The following is a 20,645-nucleotide window of genomic DNA, read 5'->3' as shown; positions in this document are numbered from 1 at the left end:
TCTTAAAGGGAAAGCCGTTAAGAACGGTCTTTGCGCTTACGTTTTTCCTTGCGCTCTAAACAGAGAGAACGAAACTTTTGGTAGTTACTGTCGTTGTTCATGGTTCTGGAGAACGAAAGCATCTTGTACGGATTTCATGGAAATGCGAGTGTTTTTTCTTTTTAAATGAATTCCTTCCTTCCAGTTATGCTGTTGCCTTGGCTCATATTGTTAAGCATTTTGGATGGGATCAGTTTGCATTCATTTACGCCGGAGAGAAATGCAGTGACATCAGCCATGGTCTTGCGGCAAGTTTCTGGAAGATTACACGCTTCCACGGTTATTTAATTAAATATTATGCAACATAAGGTCATATTTTTTTTTGAAGAGCACATTTCGGGCGTTAATCGTAGGCGAAATGAATATGAATATCTACTGAATATCATGAAATGACTTTGTTCGAGACACCTGACTGCGGCCCTTATCAAACCAACAGCAAGTGATTCTGTGGTGTTTACAATTTCTAGCAATCCCATCTTCCTAATGATGCTACTTGTTTAGCTACAGATTTCAAAAAATTTGATCGTCATCCGACTATTCTTCTTTTCTAGCGTTTGTCCCGTTTAGTGGGTTCACTAACCTCAGGAGATGCCGTTTTGTGGTGCGCTTGATCTGAGTGACAGACGCGGATGCTCAGATCAAGCCCATACGGACGGAATAGGTGCGGGTGTAGTTTAGCGGTTAGAGGTCCCGCTTTCTGCACGACCGATCTGAGGTTCGAATCCGCCCTACCGCTCACCAAACCGTTCATCCCTCTGGGGTCGATAAATTGGCACCAGACTTGTCTGGGAGGATAAAAGCACTGACTTGACACATAAAAGCACTGACTTGACACATCGGCTAGCCACCGCAAGTCATTATATAGGCCAGTTACACGTTCGTGAACCTTAAACGATTCTGAATTGAAGTGAACGTGGGGGCGCATCCCAAGCGGATTGACTAACGCTATGAACTTTATCCTTTTATCTTCATCCTTGATCTGAGTGGATGCCTCCCGTGAAGCCCTGAGAGACAAGAATGCCCACCGCGTTTCTAGTGTTTGGCTACCGTTGTAGATAACATGTCTTGTGTCCTTTGCCTTGCTGCCAGACCATCGTATTTCTTGCACCGGTTATATGTCAATCCTGCTTCGCCTACAAAGTGACCGTTTTCCATATTTGCTGCATTGGTTCACGCATCATTCTGACACTGCACGTTGTAAAACTATAGGACATGCATAGTCCCAGGAGATCGAACTCAGGACTATTCCTGTGGTGCAGCGCTCAGACTTAGACGTTAGACACTCCGTTACTTTATTCAACTAAGAAGTAGTATAATTCGAGTGAGAAGCAGGACCTGCCGCACCGTTCCCCAACGCAATCGTAGACCCCTGCGGAGCGCCGTTCTATAGCCCGTAATAGGCTACGTCATTGGAGAGATAGGATCAAACAGTGCTCTTTTAAACGCCTGTTTTTCTGCTTAATTTGAGGTGGCTTAGTCTAATTCACGTTCACATACTATTCTCTACTTGATAAAAGTGCATTTTTAGGCCAGCACTGAGGCAGCTTTAACGGAAAAGTTTGCCTGAGATAAATTACATCAAACTTTTTGTTTTTTTTTTCTCCTTCAGATAAAGTAATTAGCTCCGTCGGAGCCTCTCGGAATCACTACTGATCAGTCCAATTTAATTAATTAAATTTTCATTCTCATTAAATAACAACAACATTTATAGCTTGTCTTTAGGCTCAAGTAATAAACTATGATAAACCATGTGAATAGATGTTCTGAGAAATAGCCTGTTTTGAAAGGTTATGCCTTTTGCTTTTGCTTTCACAACAAAACTGAGTTTTTTTTCGACGGCTAATTTATATTTTTAAGGGGACTTTACCCTTTACACTTACACTAACATTTCTTCAGGCCGTCCTGTATCGAATGGTGGGAAAGATGTTCACCTCTAGATCCACGTACGTTCCTAATCCAAACTCAAGATCTCTAGAAGTTACGCTCTCACGGACACGAGATGTTGCTCGAAGTGACTTCTAACAATTTGAGATTTTTTGTAGCATTATTTGTAGTTTTTTTCAGTTATTGCCTTGTGTTTATCGGAACCACACGCAATTCGCACAGCATTATTGGCATCATTTGATTTGGGCATGACAACAAATGAGTTTCTTTACATCATCGTTAACTCACAGAGTGGAGGTTACGGTAGTACATTTGAACTATTTGGATTGAATTTCAGTGCTGACATGCGTTTCTTATTGGAATATCTTTCATTTGGTTTAATTTGTTTCTGCTTTTGGTGTGCACAACAAGTGAATGGACACGCAATTAGTAAAATCTTAGCTGATTCTAACTTCTGAGAGGCAAAAAGGATCAGCAAATTGCTCGGTGAAAAGTTCTCGATAACAAAATCCTATTTAGTTTTGGGTTCACACGGTAAGCTGACTCCAATCTGGAAGGATGTTTCTTCAACGCCCGACGGTAGAGACGACGATGCTTTGCAAGCGTATCTGAGAACCATGTCGGTGAGATTAGTGTGCATGATTATCACATAATAATTCCAAACAAACCATTCCAAAGAGGTCGTTCTCAATTTTTTTTTAGTTTAAAGTTTGCTAGTATTACAATAGGAATGCAAGTTCCCTTACTAATCCAAGGGCACTAAGAGCAACAGAGGCTTCAGCTTAAAGGCATCACTCCACAAATCTGAGGTGGTCCGGATTTCAAGTAGAGTATTCTTTTACGGGGTAGTAGATTACGGAGAGCAAGGTGATTCCGTCCATTTCTTCCTAATTGCCGTAAAAAACCCGGAAGGCCCGCAAGATACGGCTTCGTTCCGTATCTTCCGGTACCGTAGCGTTCCGGCGCGCAATTTCTACAACGAGTTCGATTGGAGCGCGCCAGCCTTGTGTACGCGCCGCATCTTCTGGCAATTAGGAAGTAATGAACGGAATCACCTCCCTCTCCATAATCTGTGACCCTGTATACGGATACTCCACCTGAAATCTGTACCAGCTCAGATTCGTGGGGCGATGCTTTTAAATAGACTGGTAAGAAGACACCACTGATTTTCGACCGATCGCACATGCGGATGCGGCGCGTGCAAAAGTGTGGCGCGTTGCAAACGGCATGGATGACGACATTTTTAAGACGCTGAAATCGTCTTAAAAATGTCGTCTTCCATGCCGTTTCTTACGACAATCAGGGAGAGAGGAGCGGAACCATCCCTGAACCCGCAATCTACAGATCTAACTCTGGATTTTCCCGCAGATTCTTTTACCACGTCAGATTCCTGGTATGCTACTTTTAATTGATTTAGACCGAATATTCAGATATCATCGTCTCCTTCTCAACACGAGAACGTAGCAGAGTTCAGGAAAAGAGTGATTCAGAAAATGCGACAAGCACCATTCAATTGCATAGGAGAGTGTTCGCACCCGGCCTATCAAGAGTTGAGTTCTTTTTCAGATCTCCTGCCTTTCCATCTCGTGCCATGGTTTAATCGTAATCTTTACATTGTTTTATAACAAGTTTAGGGTTCTTTTTAAGAGATGAGCGGCATTTGCTTGTTTCCTTCAATCTGTCTTTATTGTTCTAATTTGCTCTCAGTGTGCTTTGCGTAATTCCAGCATTTTTACTTAAGGCTTCACTGGATTCCTATCAACTGTACCATATTGTCATATTATATGCGAAGTCACTGAACCGCACGATATCTGAGGACATTTCTCAGCTTCGAAATGGAACCCTGATAATCAAGAATTCGGCAATGACTATACAGGGTACTACCTATTTAGAAATGTGTCGTAATTTTGCGGCCCTACGCCGTATGTGGAAAAATATGGGGCGGACGAAAATGACGCGGCACAAAAGTGTGTAATTGCGACTCCTGCCTCTGAAATTTCGAGATGCGTTTGGGCAGAAACTATGGGAACTGCTTGTTCTTCTTGCCGTTTTTACTACCTTAAACCCAACAACTCAAGAAGCTTATTTGAATTATCTGAAGCAAAAACTGTTGAAAAATGTTTCGAAATATCCGCTGATTTCTTGTGAAGGTAGGATTGGAATGCAGGAAAAAAATCATGAACGGATAGGAAAGAAAATAGGACCCTTTCGAAATGTAAATATTTTTTATGGGTAGGATGGTATAGTCGGAACAAAACGACGCGAAACTCGGTGCAGCTGCGTTCGAAGCGGCGCGGTAGAGCTAGCGGTTGGGATCGAGAACATACGCTATTGCACCGACCTTCACGTTGCTTCGACCCAATTGTATTTGGTGGAAGGGTGGAATATCCATCACTGATCGACATTCTTCACCTCGCTGAGTTTCAATTTCTCCTCAACTGTTGTTTCACTATACTTTTTCAAATAACGTTTCACGGAGCCAGCGAAAGATCTCGGGTGGAAGCTTTTGAAAATCTTTCATTTGGTAGCTGTAAAAAGAAGCTTGAGTGGAGCAGATGAGTTTTTAACGTCGCCCGCATGAAGCACGCTGGTAATTCATATCCTGCAGCTGTTCGGTGGATGGTTCTACACCAACCTAGCCTTTCGTTTTTCCGAGATCAGTTAAATGTTAACAGACTGGTCTAGGAGGGTAAAAACGCTTGCTACAACGGCTAACCTCTGAAAATAATTGTGTATTGTGCGCCTTCATCTTTCAACCTCCAAACAACTCCGAACTGAAGAAGGAAGACTTTGGCGCAAAATTGTTTATCTGAGCACACTTCAATTTTTTTATTTTTGCTTCAAACATCTCTTTCTTCAAACTCACGAGGAACTAAGTGTCAGTCTCCATTTTTTACTTTTTGAGGAAAAAAAACTACATGTAAAGTTTGGAGGAGAAAAACTACAGGAAAACCAAGAGTTGGGATATTTTCTCGCTACTTGAAACAGCTACCTGAAATGACAACGTAAGCAGGATTTACATGTTTACCGAATAAAGCAGCGTTTCCAGAAATTTCTAGCCCTTAAAATCACTAAAAAGTTGGTGTTAGTGTAATGGAATAAATTTCCTTTCGCTTCTAGATTTCAATTTGCAGGGATTTCTGGACCAGTGACGATCAATGATCTTGCACAGCTAGTCGCAACCTTGACGGTCTCTATTGCTGACAGAAAGGGAGAACCTCAAAAAATTCTTTCTGTACGCATCAACCATGACAAAGTGGTAAGCTCGTAAGCTTCCGAAGGTACGACTATTCTCTTAGAAGAATGAATTGGATGATGTGTTTTTTTTTCGTCGATTCCTTGGATGTGGTTTTTTTGCACTATAGATCTTCTCTAGAAATAGACAACCCAACAGTTTGTAGACCGTATTTTCTCTTGCGATTAACATATTCCACTGTCCTAGGGAAGCATAGTTTTTCTTGTACTCCCATGTATTTTTGTCTCTTGATATCCACTCGTTCTCGCGAATTTATTGCAGTTGACGACGCAGCTTTTTCTCTGGTTGAAATCACTAGCACTGCGGGCCAAATGCACAGGATTGTGCGTGGATGTCGTCTCCACAAGTGCAAAAGCGAATTTCTTACTTTGTTCTGGTAACGGCATCGTTTCTTTTGCCGCTTCCTGGATGTGTTTTGTGAATCTGCATCTTTAAGCTCCTTTCTGGCCAGTACTCCAACCAAACAGATGCAGGTTGACGGAATCTCCTTCCGGACTGTTCGTCTCCCAGACCTGCCTCCTCAATTTACCGTCTAGGAGGAACTTCTCGTTTTTTTCTGCAGAAACGGATCCTGAAGCTGAAGAGGACTGGACGTTGCTCAGTGCCGAAAGCAGCGCTAGACTTTCGGATATCTGACCGAGGAATGTTCCTCGTCAGGTATTCGAAAGTATCCGAGATGAAGTTTGAGAGTTTTCATCTTTCGTTTGTGCTGCTCCTCAGGCGTCGAAAGAAGTGACCCGTGCCACCTAGGCAGACAGCTATGATTCCTCTCGAACACTGAAGCGACGGCGAAGCCCATCCATTCACAGTAAGTCGACAGTACGGTAGCGCTGTCCGGCGTGAATTTCACGCGATAGTTTCGTTTACCTAGAGCACCGTATTGTTGTTCAAATCCCATATTCGTATCGATTCCACAATGATCACCTGCTGGCCGGGTATCCTTGATATCAACGCATTGACTTCGTCGTAGGAAGGTCCCCTCTTGTTCTCGCTCTCCATACATGCATGGGCACTTACTATCCAAAGCTTGCTCCCTGTGCTCCCGCAGTCCTGCAACGGCGCATCTTGACAAGCAAGCAAAAACCGTGAAACCGAACACCTCTACCAGAGTTTTGTAGCCGTTCCTCACAGCCTCTTACCGTCTTTTCATCAACCTCGTTAAACTAGAAGATGTAGTCTCCGTCATTGATGACAGGCGAGACTCCGACATGTCTACTGTAGCGCAGCAAATGGCACACAGGGATAACGTAGAAGGCTAGATAGAGCAGGTTGTAGGGAATGCTCGAAAATATAGGGCAGTTCAGCGTGACGAAACGAATTGCTGTTGCCAAAAGCACCCTCTATATCAACTTTTAGATTGTGTGCTTTGGCGATGTGCTGGACGAGAGCACTTTTTCGCATTGTACGAGAATCTTGTGCCATATAGTTATCTAGGCTATATGGCACAAGATTATCGCACATTTATCGCACATCTATCGTATCTAGCACAATTGTTCTGTGAAATGCCTGATCGCGTTCAGTACAAGCAGGACCACCGCGAGCAGATAGCAATGACACTTCTGCACTCGCTCCTCTCGAATAGTATTTTTATAAAACTGAATTCTATTAGATTTTTCGTTTATCTGAAGTGAATCTAGTCCGGATACGCTCGATGCTTCGAGGCAATATTTCTGAAACCTGTTTTTAGAGGTTTTTTGAAATTACTTGAAAACACCAGAATTATTCAACTTCATTAACCCTAGGTCTTGAGTTATCCTGAGATTATGTGAGCGCATTCGATTGGCTCCTCTCACTTGCAGTCTTTTTTCCCTACGCCAGCTGGACAATGAGAGCCTTCCTCAGACTCTCAGTATACGACCGCAGCACCTGAGCCTGACACTGCTAATGCTGCCGTATGGACCATCGGTCAAAAGAAACCATTGGAAGGAAAACGTCAGAATTGAAAGCAGGAAATATTCTGTAGCTAACACTGAGTTGCCGTCTGCAACCGCAGTTCCATTTTCGCAAAAATCAAAGGCGAATACTACGAAACTCACTAAGGAAGCAGCAAAAGCGGCATCTGACATCTGATCACTGACGTGGCTGCGAAGAATAACGAGCATATTGTTCAGCACATCTTTTCGAGTTCTTTCTCTTTTTTTTGCAAAATTTTTCTCTCCCTACGACCCAACTATGTAAGTGACAGTCTGTCTTTTCTGCTGTCACAGAATACAACCGAGAAAATCGAGAGCCACAGTGGGGAAAATTTATAATAAAGGAAAATTTTCTCGGTTTTAATGCGTGTAGAATGTGTTACCTACGAGGTACCATAAGCCCTTGTTAAACACAACACCTTTCCAGAACATAACCACGTTCGTATCCGATCCTGAAGAAGTATGGTCAAATTACGGGGGTGTAAAGCCACTTGACGTCCCTCAATGTGGGTTGCAAGGTAGATTTCTTTCTCTGCGTTATGATGTTCCTCAAATATTTTTAACAAAAGGAAATCACAGACGTAGACTACTTTTAAGATGAAAAGTGCACCTCAATTTTCGGGAAGGATCCTCATGTTTTCGCTTCCCTACTAGTTGTTTCTCTCCTTGTGATTGTATTATTCGCAGCCATCGGCACACATATATGGAGGTATGACTTAGCTTTTATAGGAATTTATTCCTAAAAATTCTTCTTCTTTTTCAGGGAAAAGGTTATGCATGAAAAAGAGATCAACATGAAATGGCTTGTACCCTTCACGGCTCTTCAAAAAATGGTGAACAAGGTTGGTGAATATGTTGAAGCAAAGCTAACCATATTGAACTAGTATTCAATTCTAAGCATTAATCAACAACTAACAAAAACAAAGAAATATTATTCCGAGAGAAAAAGTCACTCAACAAATAAATATAGGTATATACATAGATTTCACATAGATTCCTCTCCGAAATTCGACATTTTGGCAGTTTTCTGAGACGCATGATCCACTAAATGCTCCATCACGAATTGAATGGTTCGTGATGATTTGATTGATTGACCGAATTGATTGGTCAAAGTTATGAATTCTTCTGTAAGAATGACAAAGTCAATTTCAATCGTTTTCTTCCGTCAATCCTGTGGGTGTAGGAGTTCTCTTACCAGCCGAACTGAAGCCTCTTTTGCTTCTTCTGTCCCGAATTCTGCATTTATAGGAGAAGTCCTACGTCTCCATAGAAACACTTGCGAACTCCAAACCTTAAACATTTCGCCTGCGTGTACGTGTAGTATTTAATTGTAGCTATTTCTAATAAATCATTTATAGTGCTAGCAAAATACATATGTAGCTTTTTCTTATAGTAATAGTGTGACAAGGATAAACCATGTAGCTCCATAACAAAAACCAACGATAACCACATGCTGCATAACATATAAGGTTTCTAGGATCCTGCAGTAACGCGAAAGGAGAGGAGAGATACAGGATTAGTCTCGATGTCTGCAAAAGGAAGAGGGGTTAAGCAGAGGTAGGGACTCCACCCAGCACCCGTAATGGTCCAGAGAGACTAGGCCGGAATTCTGAGTCATCGGGGCAGGCCTGGAGCACGAGAATGACCTACTGCTCACTCCGATGACAGCAGTCTCAACAAGTTACTGGCTTCCCTTTCGAGTGCGACTTGTGAATTGTTCCCACAAACTCTTCGAACTATTGATCGAATAACCTCCCACTGAGCATTGACACTGTAGTGCAGAGCAAGCATTTTCTGACGTTTTTAGGTATACAGATAAAAAATTCGAACGTATCCCGTATTTCCACGCGAGAAAATTGTTTTCCAGAAAACGGACGTTTCTACGATGTCTATGCAAAGCGAGCAAACGAGAAGAACGGTTGATTCATTGATGTCTTCTATAGATGCATCCGAAAAATTTTATTTCTTTACGTACGAGAATGAATCGATAGTTGCTGAAAAACATGCAGCAACGTCTTCCATAGAGGAAAACAGATACATCCATCTGAGGAAGGTAAGTTCACATGTAACATTCCTTGTGTTTGTAAGTCGAGCCATCCAAAAATTCAGAGTTCGACTGAATTAATTCGATCCAACCACAGTAATTCTTTCCATCAGTTCTTATAGTCAAATTGACAATTCAAGAAATTTCTGGAGAAAATGCAGAAAAAAAGAAAAGGGAACCTTCAAAAGAACCCATGCCCATGACATGCGTAGGAAGCTCTGTTGGAGACAACGTTTTGAAGATGAAAGGAAATAAAATGTCTCGCAAAAACGTTACTGTAAAACAAATATCGTTCATCGTCGTCGTCATATAGGGATCACACAACATCCCAAGTTCGGCACAGTACCTTATGTTCACCATTTTTTTGTGAAAACTATGCGCTAGAAGAGTGCAAATACATACGTTAATAGAACTTTCCTTACTGTAACGATTCAGCTATGATATTCCCCTAATTATTTTTCATAGATGTGCAAAATCGATCACGACAACATCAATCGATTTGTTGGCCTTTCTATGCATGACACAATTTGTTTTTCGCTGTGGAAATGCTGTTCACGTGGAAGTTTACGGGTACTTTTTATTTTCATATGCAGGTTATAGCATTAATTATCACTACTAACAGCGAAGTACGATATCTTAAGTGGCATATAGTTTGGCCAATTTGACGGTCTCAATTAGAAACTCTTATAGGAATACGGTAAGGATACACTGATATTTTTCATTTGAAACAGTAATGCAATTTTGTTTTTCAAAACAATTGATGCGGAATGTCGCGAATGTCCAGTGTAGGAGTGCTTAGGTTCGGGTCCACGTTAATAATGGGTACTTATGAGGCATCAGCACAAATGGACCACTTGACACATGTACAACAGTAAGATTTTGACACGCACCAGGTTGTAGTACCCAGTGGAACTTGCATCCAGAACGCTTAATTCGTCTGTAATAAGGCGGTAAAGCTGAGACGTGCTGAGGCTATCAGAGGGACACAGAATGAATTTGATATTTCCTCTGATTAGAGATCTCTGCTTAGTATTTCACAAAAAATTCTCTTTAAAATCGGTTGCAAAAAAACTTGAGTACATCAACAAAAAATGCTTGTGAACATCTTACGTTACCGTACATTTAGGGCTTCTATAGTCAGGTCAGATAAAGGATAAAGTTTCTGGCGTTAATCACTCCGCTTGGGATGCGCCTCCACATTCACTTCAATTCAGTGTTTTTATCCCCCCAGACAAGGCTGGTACCAATTTATCGGACCTCTAACAGCTACACTACACCCGCTCTTCAGGTCAGGTGCGGATGGGGTGTAGCGGTTTGAGGTTCCGCTTCCTGCACAAGCAATCGAAAGTTCGACTTCGCCCTAGTGCTCACCAAGCCTTTCATCCCTTTGGAGTCTATAAATTGGTACCAGACTTGTCCTGGATGATAAAAGCACTGAATTGAGGAGAATGTGGAGGCGCATCCCAAGCGGATTGATTAACGCCAGAAACTTTGTCCTTTATTCTTTATAGTCAGGTCAAAGCGACATGAAGCACGATGCATTTGCGTGCGCGCTTGAAACGACGCGGTAGAGGCAGCAGTTGGAACCGAGGTGGGACCATCGCAAACTACAGCGATGAATGGTTTCAGTACGTTTTTAACCGCTACGCTCCACCGCACCGCCTCGAAAGAAGCCGCATACGCAATTGCACCGTGCTTCATGTCGTTTTGACTCTACTGTACCTTCTCATTACCACCAACTAAAATTCTAAAACTTGGTTCATTTAATGGTGTTTCCTAGTTTTCGCACGTCAGTATCTTTAAAGAAAAGTTGCTGTGGTTGCTCCCAGATATTCACATCATAATTGTTCCACAACTAATTCGAGTTTTTAAATTCAACAAAAAATTCTGATAGGCAGCATCAATACTTGGTTTTCACTCGAAAACATCGTCCAACCAAGCCTTCTATTCTACGTTATTATCAGACGAAGCCACACACAATTCATTCGAGAGGGATTAGAAGAGAAGGGAATTTGAAGGCGCTAAGACGGGAGGGAACAGAGGACACGACAGCACTTTGGTTGGCGTGGATCTCCGTGAATAACCTGAGTCAGTCGCTCCTCGTCGAACCGAACAGAGTGAAGAAGAAATTTTGATCAGCAGCCGATTTGCAAAGCTGCAGGAGTACGTAGGAAGTAGGATGCCCGATATCCAGAGTAAATGTGCTGGCAGAGTACATAGACAGTGGTCCACAGTGACTTACCATTATATGCCAATATTAAGTTCATTCCAGGATGTCATAGCGAAGAGATCTGTGCACATGGATGGATTCTTCATCTTCTGTTTGATCACCGAAATCGCAAACGTAAGTGTGCAATGTTCTTTGTTAGCTTTTAATGATTGTGGTGGAGTCAGACCATCAAGAAAGTCGTCGCCATCTCCAGCAGCGTTCCGTCAGCACGAATTGCGACGAATCTGCTGTGGAGACTGCACTATGAGGTGCAAGAGTCGAATAACCCAGTACTAGCTTTTTTTTCGAATCGCACGAGATCACAGATGCTAAAGTGAAGAAAAATAAGACGTTTATATATTTTTTCCTTCCCATGAAAAACTGCAAAACGCAATTTACAGGGATTGTCCTTCATTCACAGCTCATTTCTAAAGTATCACGGATATTTGACATCTTCAAATTGTCTGGTTAATGATCGATGGCAAGTGAAACTCTCCAGTTACGGACTAAACTTTCTAAGGACTCATGAGCAAAGATCAGAGAGAGGTTTATATTTCGTTTTTTAATGGAAAATTTCCCCTCTTTACTATATTCGTCGGACTTTATTGATGGTAGAGAATTAGAAACATTCTTAGATCATTCTTGAGCACAATTAAATAGCTTTCTTAGAAAAGTTGGAGTATAGACTTGATCATCTTCAATGGACCACGATTTCCTGCTAGTGCTTGTTACAATTCGCCTGTATCTATAAACACAGTGACAAACAAAAGTTTAGCTATTTTTTTCTCTCATTCTGCTCCGATTTTTCATTTCTTCCGATTAAATAAAGCATTTACAATTGAAATTGGTGTAAGGAAAGCAAAGTTTTCGTTTGAAAGGCGAAGGATGCAGAAGGAAAATTTGCAATTCCAAGTCTTTTGAAAATAGGCACGAACAATAGTTCAGCCCATATTTTTTTGTTGTATTGTGTTCATGTCATTTGTGTGTTCCTCCTTTCTTTCTGCTTTTTTTTTGTCATGATCTACTGTTTCTTAAAAAAATCCATTGTTCTAGATAGACGGAGGAAGAAAGAAGTGGAAGGCAAGAAGTTGGTCTAAATTTGCGGGACCTGCTTAGGATAGACAAAACAAAATCCATCCGTTACACTGTTCATTCAAGTACTGTCGCTAACGCTTGTCAACGTTTCGACAAGTACGAAGTTATCGTGAAGACTCCTAGAGCTGACTTAAAAAAGCTAGAATTGTTAGCGAAACTCTTGGAGAGATTGGTAATAATCCGAATGTAACCCGTCGATTCAAGAACATCTGGCTCGATTTCCAAAAGTTTCCGTCTGTCGACCAGGATTGTCCAACGTCGTTCATTTGCTGGCAGATTACTTCATAGAATATTTTATAAGAAATCTTTGATTTATGTGACGAATAGGTTGATCCGAGTAGCATTTTTAGGAGCAGCATCTCCACTGAACGCAACAAGATTCACTCGCAGGAGGGAATATGGTATTTATAATTGGACCTAGTGTTGACTGGGCATTTAGCATCGAGAATAAATCTGTCCATCATTTCCGGACAACATAAACTCCAACTAGTCAAGGAGTATGGTCTGTCCTCAATCCTGTTCCGCCCACTGAAAGCGTGGATTTTGCAAATACTGCACAGGTCTTCCTATTTCTCGTGAAAACCAACGGTTTCCAACAGAATCTTCTACAGAATAAATACACAAACAGTCTGCCAGCACACAAACGCCGCTGGAAAGTCCTGGAAGAACCACGGAACTGTTTGAAATTTTAACCAGATTTTTTTGAACAACAGCCGATTATTGCCCGTAAACAACCGATTAAATGCGGGCTGCTATAAACTTCTCTGAGAATTTTGATATCGATTCTTTTCGCAATTTTTTTGCTCGGCCACCCCTAAAAATCCTCACAATAACGTTTTGCTTTTCGATAAGTTGATAAAACTCAGGTAACACAAGTTGAACATTTTTTCTTCCCTGCACTTGATGAAACGGCTTCGATATCGGCTTTGCTGTTGCACATTTAGGACAACTTCTCCCCTCTTATTAAAACAATTAGATTTGCCTCAAAAAAAAAACTGTAGAATATCACAAAAGAACAACAAGAATAAGCAAACGTAACGTAACTAGTATAAGAACTAAGAAATTCCTAAACTTTTGTTCTCGCCATTTCCGATAAATGGCAGATTTTATTTCTGGAATTTCCGGCTTCTTTTTAAGATTAGAGACGACATTACATTTTTTTATTCTAACTGTGATAAGTTCTGCTGAATTTAACTAAAAGAAAATAAAAAATCGGACCAAGAGCTCGAAGGTAAAAAAAAACTGGCAAACTTTTGTCTCCCGTTTTTTGCACTTGACTTGCAAGTCTGTGCGCTTCAAATTAATAATTAATTCCATTACATTAAATAATTATCATGCGTGGTTTCAGATATAGTGTGCGATAAAGTTGGATCAACTTTACTGTTATTCATTAAATAAAAAGATAAAAATAAAGAAAAGGGAAAGAAAAGAGAAAAAAGAATATTATTATTGCGGCTTCATAATTACCAATTCTATCAGACCAGATTTAGAAAGGTGACTGCGACGCATCCGCTACTTCACCTCCTCGACAAACGCTCCCTCTTCTCCCTGTCCTCCTCAATAAGCGCATCGCTGTCAATTGTTGCAAACACTCGGCTAAACTATCCGTTCTTTGAAACGATGGTATAACTTTTGCTGAATCTATCAAATATACTTCAGAAAATCTCTACCTGGCTCCCGAACTTCTGCGCAGTGCCAATCCGGCCGGAACCAAGGAGGGCGATGTATACAGTTTCGCCATCATTTGCTCTGAATTAATTGGAAGGACAAGTCCATGGAATTTGGAAAATCGCAACGAAGATATAGATGGTGCTTCTGATTTTTCTATTATTGAACTGATTTTTAACATTTATTTCTTGAAAGGCGATTTGTCAGACTTATGAACCAAATACGAGATGCATCCAGAAAGTTAGTTTTTCTATCTTTTTCTTCAACAAGGAAGACATAGTTACATGGAAAATTTCAACAAAAATTTCACAATTTACCGGCGGCAAGTATCATGGGATCTACTTTTGTATTCCTGTGTCGTAGAAGCCTGCCGCCCTTGAATGAAGCCAGCCAGCGTGTGATAGTTCTTCGTTGTTGTCGAGACGCTGACTGTAGTGCAGGAATTTTCTGAGGTTCCGGAAAAGATGGAAATGGCTCGGAGAAAGATCATTACTATACGCTGGATGATCGAAACTCACCTGAGCCGAATACCTGCAGAACAGTCAGCTGCTGTGCGTCGAGCCCTGTGTGGACGACCATTGTCATGGTCTTGTTCCCAGTGATTTCCGTCTTTTCTTGCACCTCCTCCTGTCTTCCGATCAGCGTTTTGACAAGGACGAAAAGCTTAGGACAACTGTCACACGCTGTTTCCTTTCAAGGGCGGCAGACTTCTACAACACAATAATAATAAAAGTTGATCCTACGACATGAGAAGTGTCTCAGTTGTGGTGGTGAGTATGTCGAAAAATAGCTCAAACATTGCTCTACCTTTCATCAATGAAATCTTTCATTTCATGTAACTATGTTTTCTGTGCTTTAAAAAATAGGAAGATTTACTTTCTGGATTTCCTCATACTAATCTTGCAGTTTTCAAATTATTTTCAATCGATTTAGAGTAGTTATTTTAACCATTTTGGATTACTTTGTTGCATTGAAACCATCTCCCGCATACTTCAGTAAGAAAAAGCGAATACTTAAAGTATATATTGGTAACACATTTTCTGTCTACCCATTTCTTCTTAGCCGCTTACGTCTCAAAAATGTAGTAGTTTATCTGAGTCGGTTTTTTTTCTTCTGTGCAGAACGCTCTGCAGAAATTCTCACGCAGTATAAACGCGTTCTCCCTTTCAGAGATTATTTATATGGTCAGGAAAGGAGGGAAGAGAATGATACGACCAGAAATCAATCCAGATCCGTCACTCGGGATTAATTCTTCTTTGGTAAACAAGAACATTTTCCTGTAATGTTCATACGTAGTTCTACTGTAATCATTTTAGTTACATTTGGTTCGTGACTGTTGGGAAGAAGAGCCAACGTACAGACCGAACACCGCTTCCATACAACAATCTCTCAGATCTATTGCTGGAAAAAGGTGGCTATGAAGTTTACTCTGGGGTTAAAGTATCGCACTGGAAAGGGTTCTGCGACTGTATGACTGTATGACTATACTATACTGTACGGAAATTGTTCTAGGGCAATCAAGCCTTTCATGTCTCCGGGTCGAAAAGTTGGTCCCAAACTTGCATGAGCGATTAAAAAACACTGACTTCACACTAGCCTCGCTAGTCGTTTCATTGACGCATTCATAATTCTTACAATTTTGAATTCAATTTTTATTTTCTTACTTTTTTTCTCTTTCCTTTTTTATTCCCTTTAAAAATCTTAATTTCTTGTTCTGTGTTTAATAATTAATTATCATAATTTTAATTTCTTTTCTTCAAAATTTCTCTCTTTATTCTTTAAATCTTTGTTTTCCTCAAGTCTTCATTCTTTATTCTTCTTTACTCTTTTTCTTTTATTCTTAAGCTTTATCATTTATCCCTTTACACTAGCTCCATTTGAAATTTTTGAATATCATATTATGTTATGTTACTATAGCCTGGATGTCCGACTAAAGCCGGACTTCAGGCTTTTTTGCTGTTTGCTTCGCTCAACTTCGAGAAATGACAGTAGCGACATTTTTGTAAAATTAGAATTGTTTTTTTCTATCAACTCTTACTTCAATTTTTCTAACCTGAAAATTTAAGCATAGATGAGAGATTTTCCCTGAACGCTCAGTTCTATATTTGAAGAATATGCTTTTATCAAATCTTCACAATTGGGAAACATTATTTGAAGTAGTTCGAGTTTTCTCCGTAAACTGTTGGCTACTATGTATGGTATTTAAGCAGGCGTTCGCACGTGTGTTGCTTCTTTTTGAAGAAAGGATGTTGGCAGCACCAAGGGACATGCTGGGAAGTAGATATCCGAAGGAACCGTAGAAATCCATTTTACCGCGTTGGACTCCCGCGCACCAATCCGACGCAGTGGAGCCCATTTCTCCCCACTCTATAGCTTCCCGGCACCACTCCGACCCCGTGGGACCCGTCCCACCCACTCCATTTACAGCTGTCTGACTCCGGAGCACGAATTCGACGCCGTAGGACCCGTCTCACCCAATTTCATCGCGTTGAGGCTCCAGCGCACCAAGCCGACGCCATAGTATTCGTTTCCCTCTCTTTTTGGAATTTCTTGACTGAGACACACACACATACATACATACATACATACATACATACATACATACATACATACATACATACATACATACATACATACATACATACATACATACACACATACATACATACATACATACACACATACACACACACACACACGGACTATAGCATGACGGACTATAGTATTATATAGCATGGTTATGCTAAGTGATGGTAATCTGTGTCTGAATACAATTTCCATTTCAGAAATACAAATTTGATGGACCATGTTTTCAAAATAATGGAGAACTATGCAAATACACTCCAGGAAGAAGTTGAAGTGAGAACAAAAGAGCTTGTCGAAGAGAGAAAGAAAAGTGACATCCTTCTTTCCCGTTTACTTCCTAGGTAACTCTTATACATCCTTCACATTAAGCAGACAACGCACTATTTTACAAAAAAAAAAATCAGTTTAGATCAGTGGCAGAAAAACTTCGTGCGGGTCAAACAGTAACTCCCGAGTCATTCGATAGCGTCACGATTTTCTTTTCGGATGTCGTGTCCTTCACAGTGATTGCATCAAAATGCACCCCAATGCAGGTAACCGCAGCACCGCAGCTGTGCTTGATGTGCTGCGTCCTTGGAATCCGCTGATCAATGGGACGATCGATCGATTGGACGATGGGGCTGATAAGCCCGGAAACGGGTTTTCCTACTCCGATAAGTTATACTATCCATGCACAATTACAAAAGGAAAAAAAGAGGGTTGGAACAATAAAGAAACGAAAAAGGGTGTCCGAGGAGTCCATCGGTGCCTTCTACTTCTCGATTTGGTGTGCGAATGGCATCGATACAGTGACGGTACTGATCACTACCCCCCTGAGGATACGGTGCGTAAGGTGGACAGAATTCCCTACGTGTCGATTGTAGTTCTAATCTCATGCTATTTATCCATGAACAATTTTTCTCTCTAATATATGTTCAGGGACCCAATGCATTTTCACATAATTTCTGTTAATAGTGGGTTGTTTTTGAAGGTTGTGAACTTCCTCAACGAGTTCTACACGTTGTTCGACAGTAAAATAGACGAACGCGATGTGTACAAGGTGAGTCATTTCTCCTCACTTGCACATGGTACGCATCTAATTGGTTCATTGAAGATAAGTCTTGCTGAAAGAAAAATACCAGTACTGTAGTTTGAAAAATATTTAGATTTGGTCTTAGTTTTATACTTCGTTGATATCAGCACATTTAAAAACAGTCAAAGCAGTAAACGAAGTAAAATGCTTTAGTGATGTCTGGAAAAGCACCTTGGAACAGAAATTGCTGGAATTATTGAATCGGTCGGTTATTAGCATACGCTGATCACGCATATCATTATTACGTTCACCATAAACATCGACGTTATCGATCTATCGATTTTTGTGCACCGCCTTCTTATGCTCAATACTACCTTATCAAGGGCGGTTTTTCATATTACAACCACGATTATCATTCTGATATTGGTAGTTGTTTGGATCATTCTTGTAATGGGTTTTACAGAAATATTTACTCTACGGTGAACGCATAGAAGAGTCAAAACGACATCAGTCACGGTGCAGTTGCGTAAGCGGTTGCGATCGAAAGCGGTGAGGGGAAGAGCGTAGCGGTTAGGTTCGAGTGAGCACCCCTGCTGCCACCGTTCCCTGCTGCGGTTCGCGATGGTCGCACCTCGATTTCGATTATCTCCAGTGCGCCGCTTCAAGCGCAACCGCTTACGCAACTGCACCGTGTTTCATATCGTTTTCACCAGAATGTATTTGGATCCGTGAGGCAAAGGACCCGCTAAGGCCAGTTCCAAAAAAATATGTGAAAAATCGATAAGAATAAAATGTTCCTGGAAAAATAAAAAAATAAAAAGATAAAAATCGAGGATGAGAACGTTGCAATCCCTATCGGCAAGACTGCATTGACCTCATTAAGACAAATGTGAAGAAACAAAAAATCAATGTTTAATTTTAAAGTGGTCACCATATTCGTGATCAAAGGAAGAGGACCGTCCCTCGTACTCTCAGTGTACGATCGCTGGCTTGAATCTGTGTTACAATGAGGTAGGGGTTACGATGTGACCATCCACACGGGACAAAGACACATCGCATCTTCATAATTAGTAAAATAGTCGATGTAAGAGATGAATTTGAATCGAGCAAGGAAAAGATTTGGAAGAAACCCAGCTTTGTAACCTCGTAAAATTTCTTCTGTGTGTCGAAAATTCAAAAAAAAGAAACGAAAATTCCCCATAAAGATGGAAATTTTCTACCCATGGGAACCGAACCACCTACCTGACAAACGAGCATTTTACCACTGAGCCGCTGTAAAAACCTAAAAGTTCTAGCTACCGTTGTATAACTGTTTATGACCAAAAAGATGATTTTTAACATATTTTTGAAATGATCCATAGATTTTTTCTTCCAGTTTTCTTCCACCACCATGGGGCTACATCAGCTCCAAAAGGTAGAACTATTGTCGCTCACGTCCATGCTGTTATAGGTAGAAACAATCGGTGATGCATACCTGTGCGTGTCGGGACTTCCACGCAGGAACGGCACTCAACACATCAAAGAAATATGCAGCATGTCGATCGCATTGCTGAAGGATCTCAAAAATTTCCAAATTCCACATCTTCCACAAGAGAAAGTTAACATTCGAATAGGAATTCACTCAGGTAACTCGGGAAAAATTCCGGGAAAAATCGAGTTGAGGTTTAGACAGAAAAATACACATTTTCATTCCTTCATCTTTCCAGGACCATGTGTAGCGGGTGTAGTCGGCCTAGTTATGCCGAAATATTGCCTATTTGGTGATACGGTAAACACAGCTAGTCGTATGGAAAGCAACGGCAAAGGTTATGTCTTTACATATATTTATTACCTTATAATACCTTATACACTTTATATTTTTGTTTTGCATTATTGTGTTCACATCATATCGGAAAGATCCGAGACCGTTTGAAAATAGTGATTTCTAACAATGGTCGATTATTCAGCCGGTTGCGTGCATATGTCCGAGGCTGCCGCCATTTTGCTGAAACAAGCTTGTCCTGAGTATGAGGTAGAACCGCGAGGAGAAATTCTGATAAAGGTGTGATTTTTGAACTAACAACTAATTGAGCAAAAAACTGGTGTCTAGGGCAAAGGAGTTATGAATACATTTTGGTTGGTGCTTGAAGAAGCTGATAACCACATGAGCGACCTCACTTGATGTCTCGTCTAATTTATCATTTCGGTATCGCTTTTGACCTCGTGTTTTTTCCGAATCAAAGAAGTCCAGGAGTTTCTTTTTTTTTTCTTTTTCCCGTGACATAATCCATCGCATGATTTTTGCTCTCTTGTTCATCGCATAACGAGGATCGTCCGCGACCAAAACGCAGCCTGGCTGGTAATGTTGTCACGGATTCCCCCGAGAAAAGAATCGTGGAAAAAAATAGAGTTGAAGACGAAAATCGTTGCATAGGAAGGGTTAAGTAGAACTCTCTAGCGATGTGAATACGTTGTGAAATGACATGCCCTTTTTGTTGCAAGTTGAAGCGAGTTGTAGCCATCGTGATTGTTGTTATTCGGCGATTATCGCACTATGATAGGAAATGCACATTTTTTACACCTTTTTTAATATGTAAATTACAACGTGAAAAGCGTGTCCTTACTGTGTTACTGTGTTGAAAAAGATTTGTATTATGCGCACCTGTATTTGCGGACTTCTACTGATCCAATAAATTTGGTAATAATCTTCCATTTGTGCACCGAGAGATTTACTGTAAGATCTTCTGCATGACGAGGGATTTACCGTAAGCTTGACGGACGATGTGGTTATTTTAGCTCCATTAGCGAGCAAATCCAGATCCAGATATGCGCTGGTCACTTACCATAAGGACTGTAAAAGCTAGAGGCGAATATTTATGTTGCTAGATAGATAACCTCACAAGATACTAGAAAGATCTTTAAAAAATAATAACGCTAAAAAAAGATACTGAGAAGGTGCA

General features: G+C 40.8%; 1 protein-coding gene across 3 annotated transcripts; it reads left to right on the top strand.

Moving 5' to 3' along the window:
* Positions 1 to 627: 627 nt before the first annotated feature.
* Positions 628 to 19,867, top strand: RB195_015365 (uncharacterized protein; the record flags this gene model as incomplete). 3 transcript variants are annotated; one of them, XM_064206038.1, is made up of 22 exons in its annotated part: positions 1,963 to 2,050; positions 2,104 to 2,226; positions 2,443 to 2,546; positions 3,354 to 3,404; positions 3,665 to 3,800; positions 5,058 to 5,182; positions 7,520 to 7,610; positions 7,690 to 7,801; positions 7,856 to 7,934; positions 8,960 to 9,145; positions 11,409 to 11,480; positions 11,747 to 11,891; positions 14,100 to 14,249; positions 15,279 to 15,367; positions 15,425 to 15,519; positions 16,895 to 17,035; positions 17,104 to 17,227; positions 17,665 to 17,733; positions 19,157 to 19,331; positions 19,413 to 19,511; positions 19,653 to 19,747; positions 19,796 to 19,867. In XM_064206038.1, 22 exons carry the CDS (start codon positions 1,963 to 1,965, stop codon positions 19,865 to 19,867), a joined length of 2,421 nt encoding a protein of 806 aa, XP_064061917.1. The 3 variants fall into 3 exon arrangements, with proteins under 3 accessions (XP_064061919.1, XP_064061917.1, XP_064061918.1); XM_064206036.1 differs by lacking the exons at positions 1,963 to 2,050; positions 2,104 to 2,226; positions 2,443 to 2,546; ... (5 more) ...; positions 7,856 to 7,934; positions 8,960 to 9,145 and having other exon boundaries at positions 11,316 to 11,480; XM_064206037.1 differs by lacking the exons at positions 1,963 to 2,050; positions 3,354 to 3,404; positions 11,409 to 11,480; ... (9 more) ...; positions 19,653 to 19,747; positions 19,796 to 19,867 and adding an exon at positions 628 to 700 and having other exon boundaries at positions 2,104 to 2,220; positions 8,960 to 9,217.
* Positions 19,868 to 20,645: the final 778 nt, after the last annotated feature.

This window comes from Necator americanus, chromosome V (genome assembly GCF_031761385.1).
Source record: "Necator americanus strain Aroian chromosome V, whole genome shotgun sequence".
NCBI classification, from domain to species: Eukaryota; Metazoa; Nematoda; class Chromadorea; order Rhabditida; family Ancylostomatidae; genus Necator; species Necator americanus.
The sequence above is the reverse complement of the archived record's forward strand: the minus strand, read 5'-3'. Positions and strand labels throughout refer to the sequence as shown.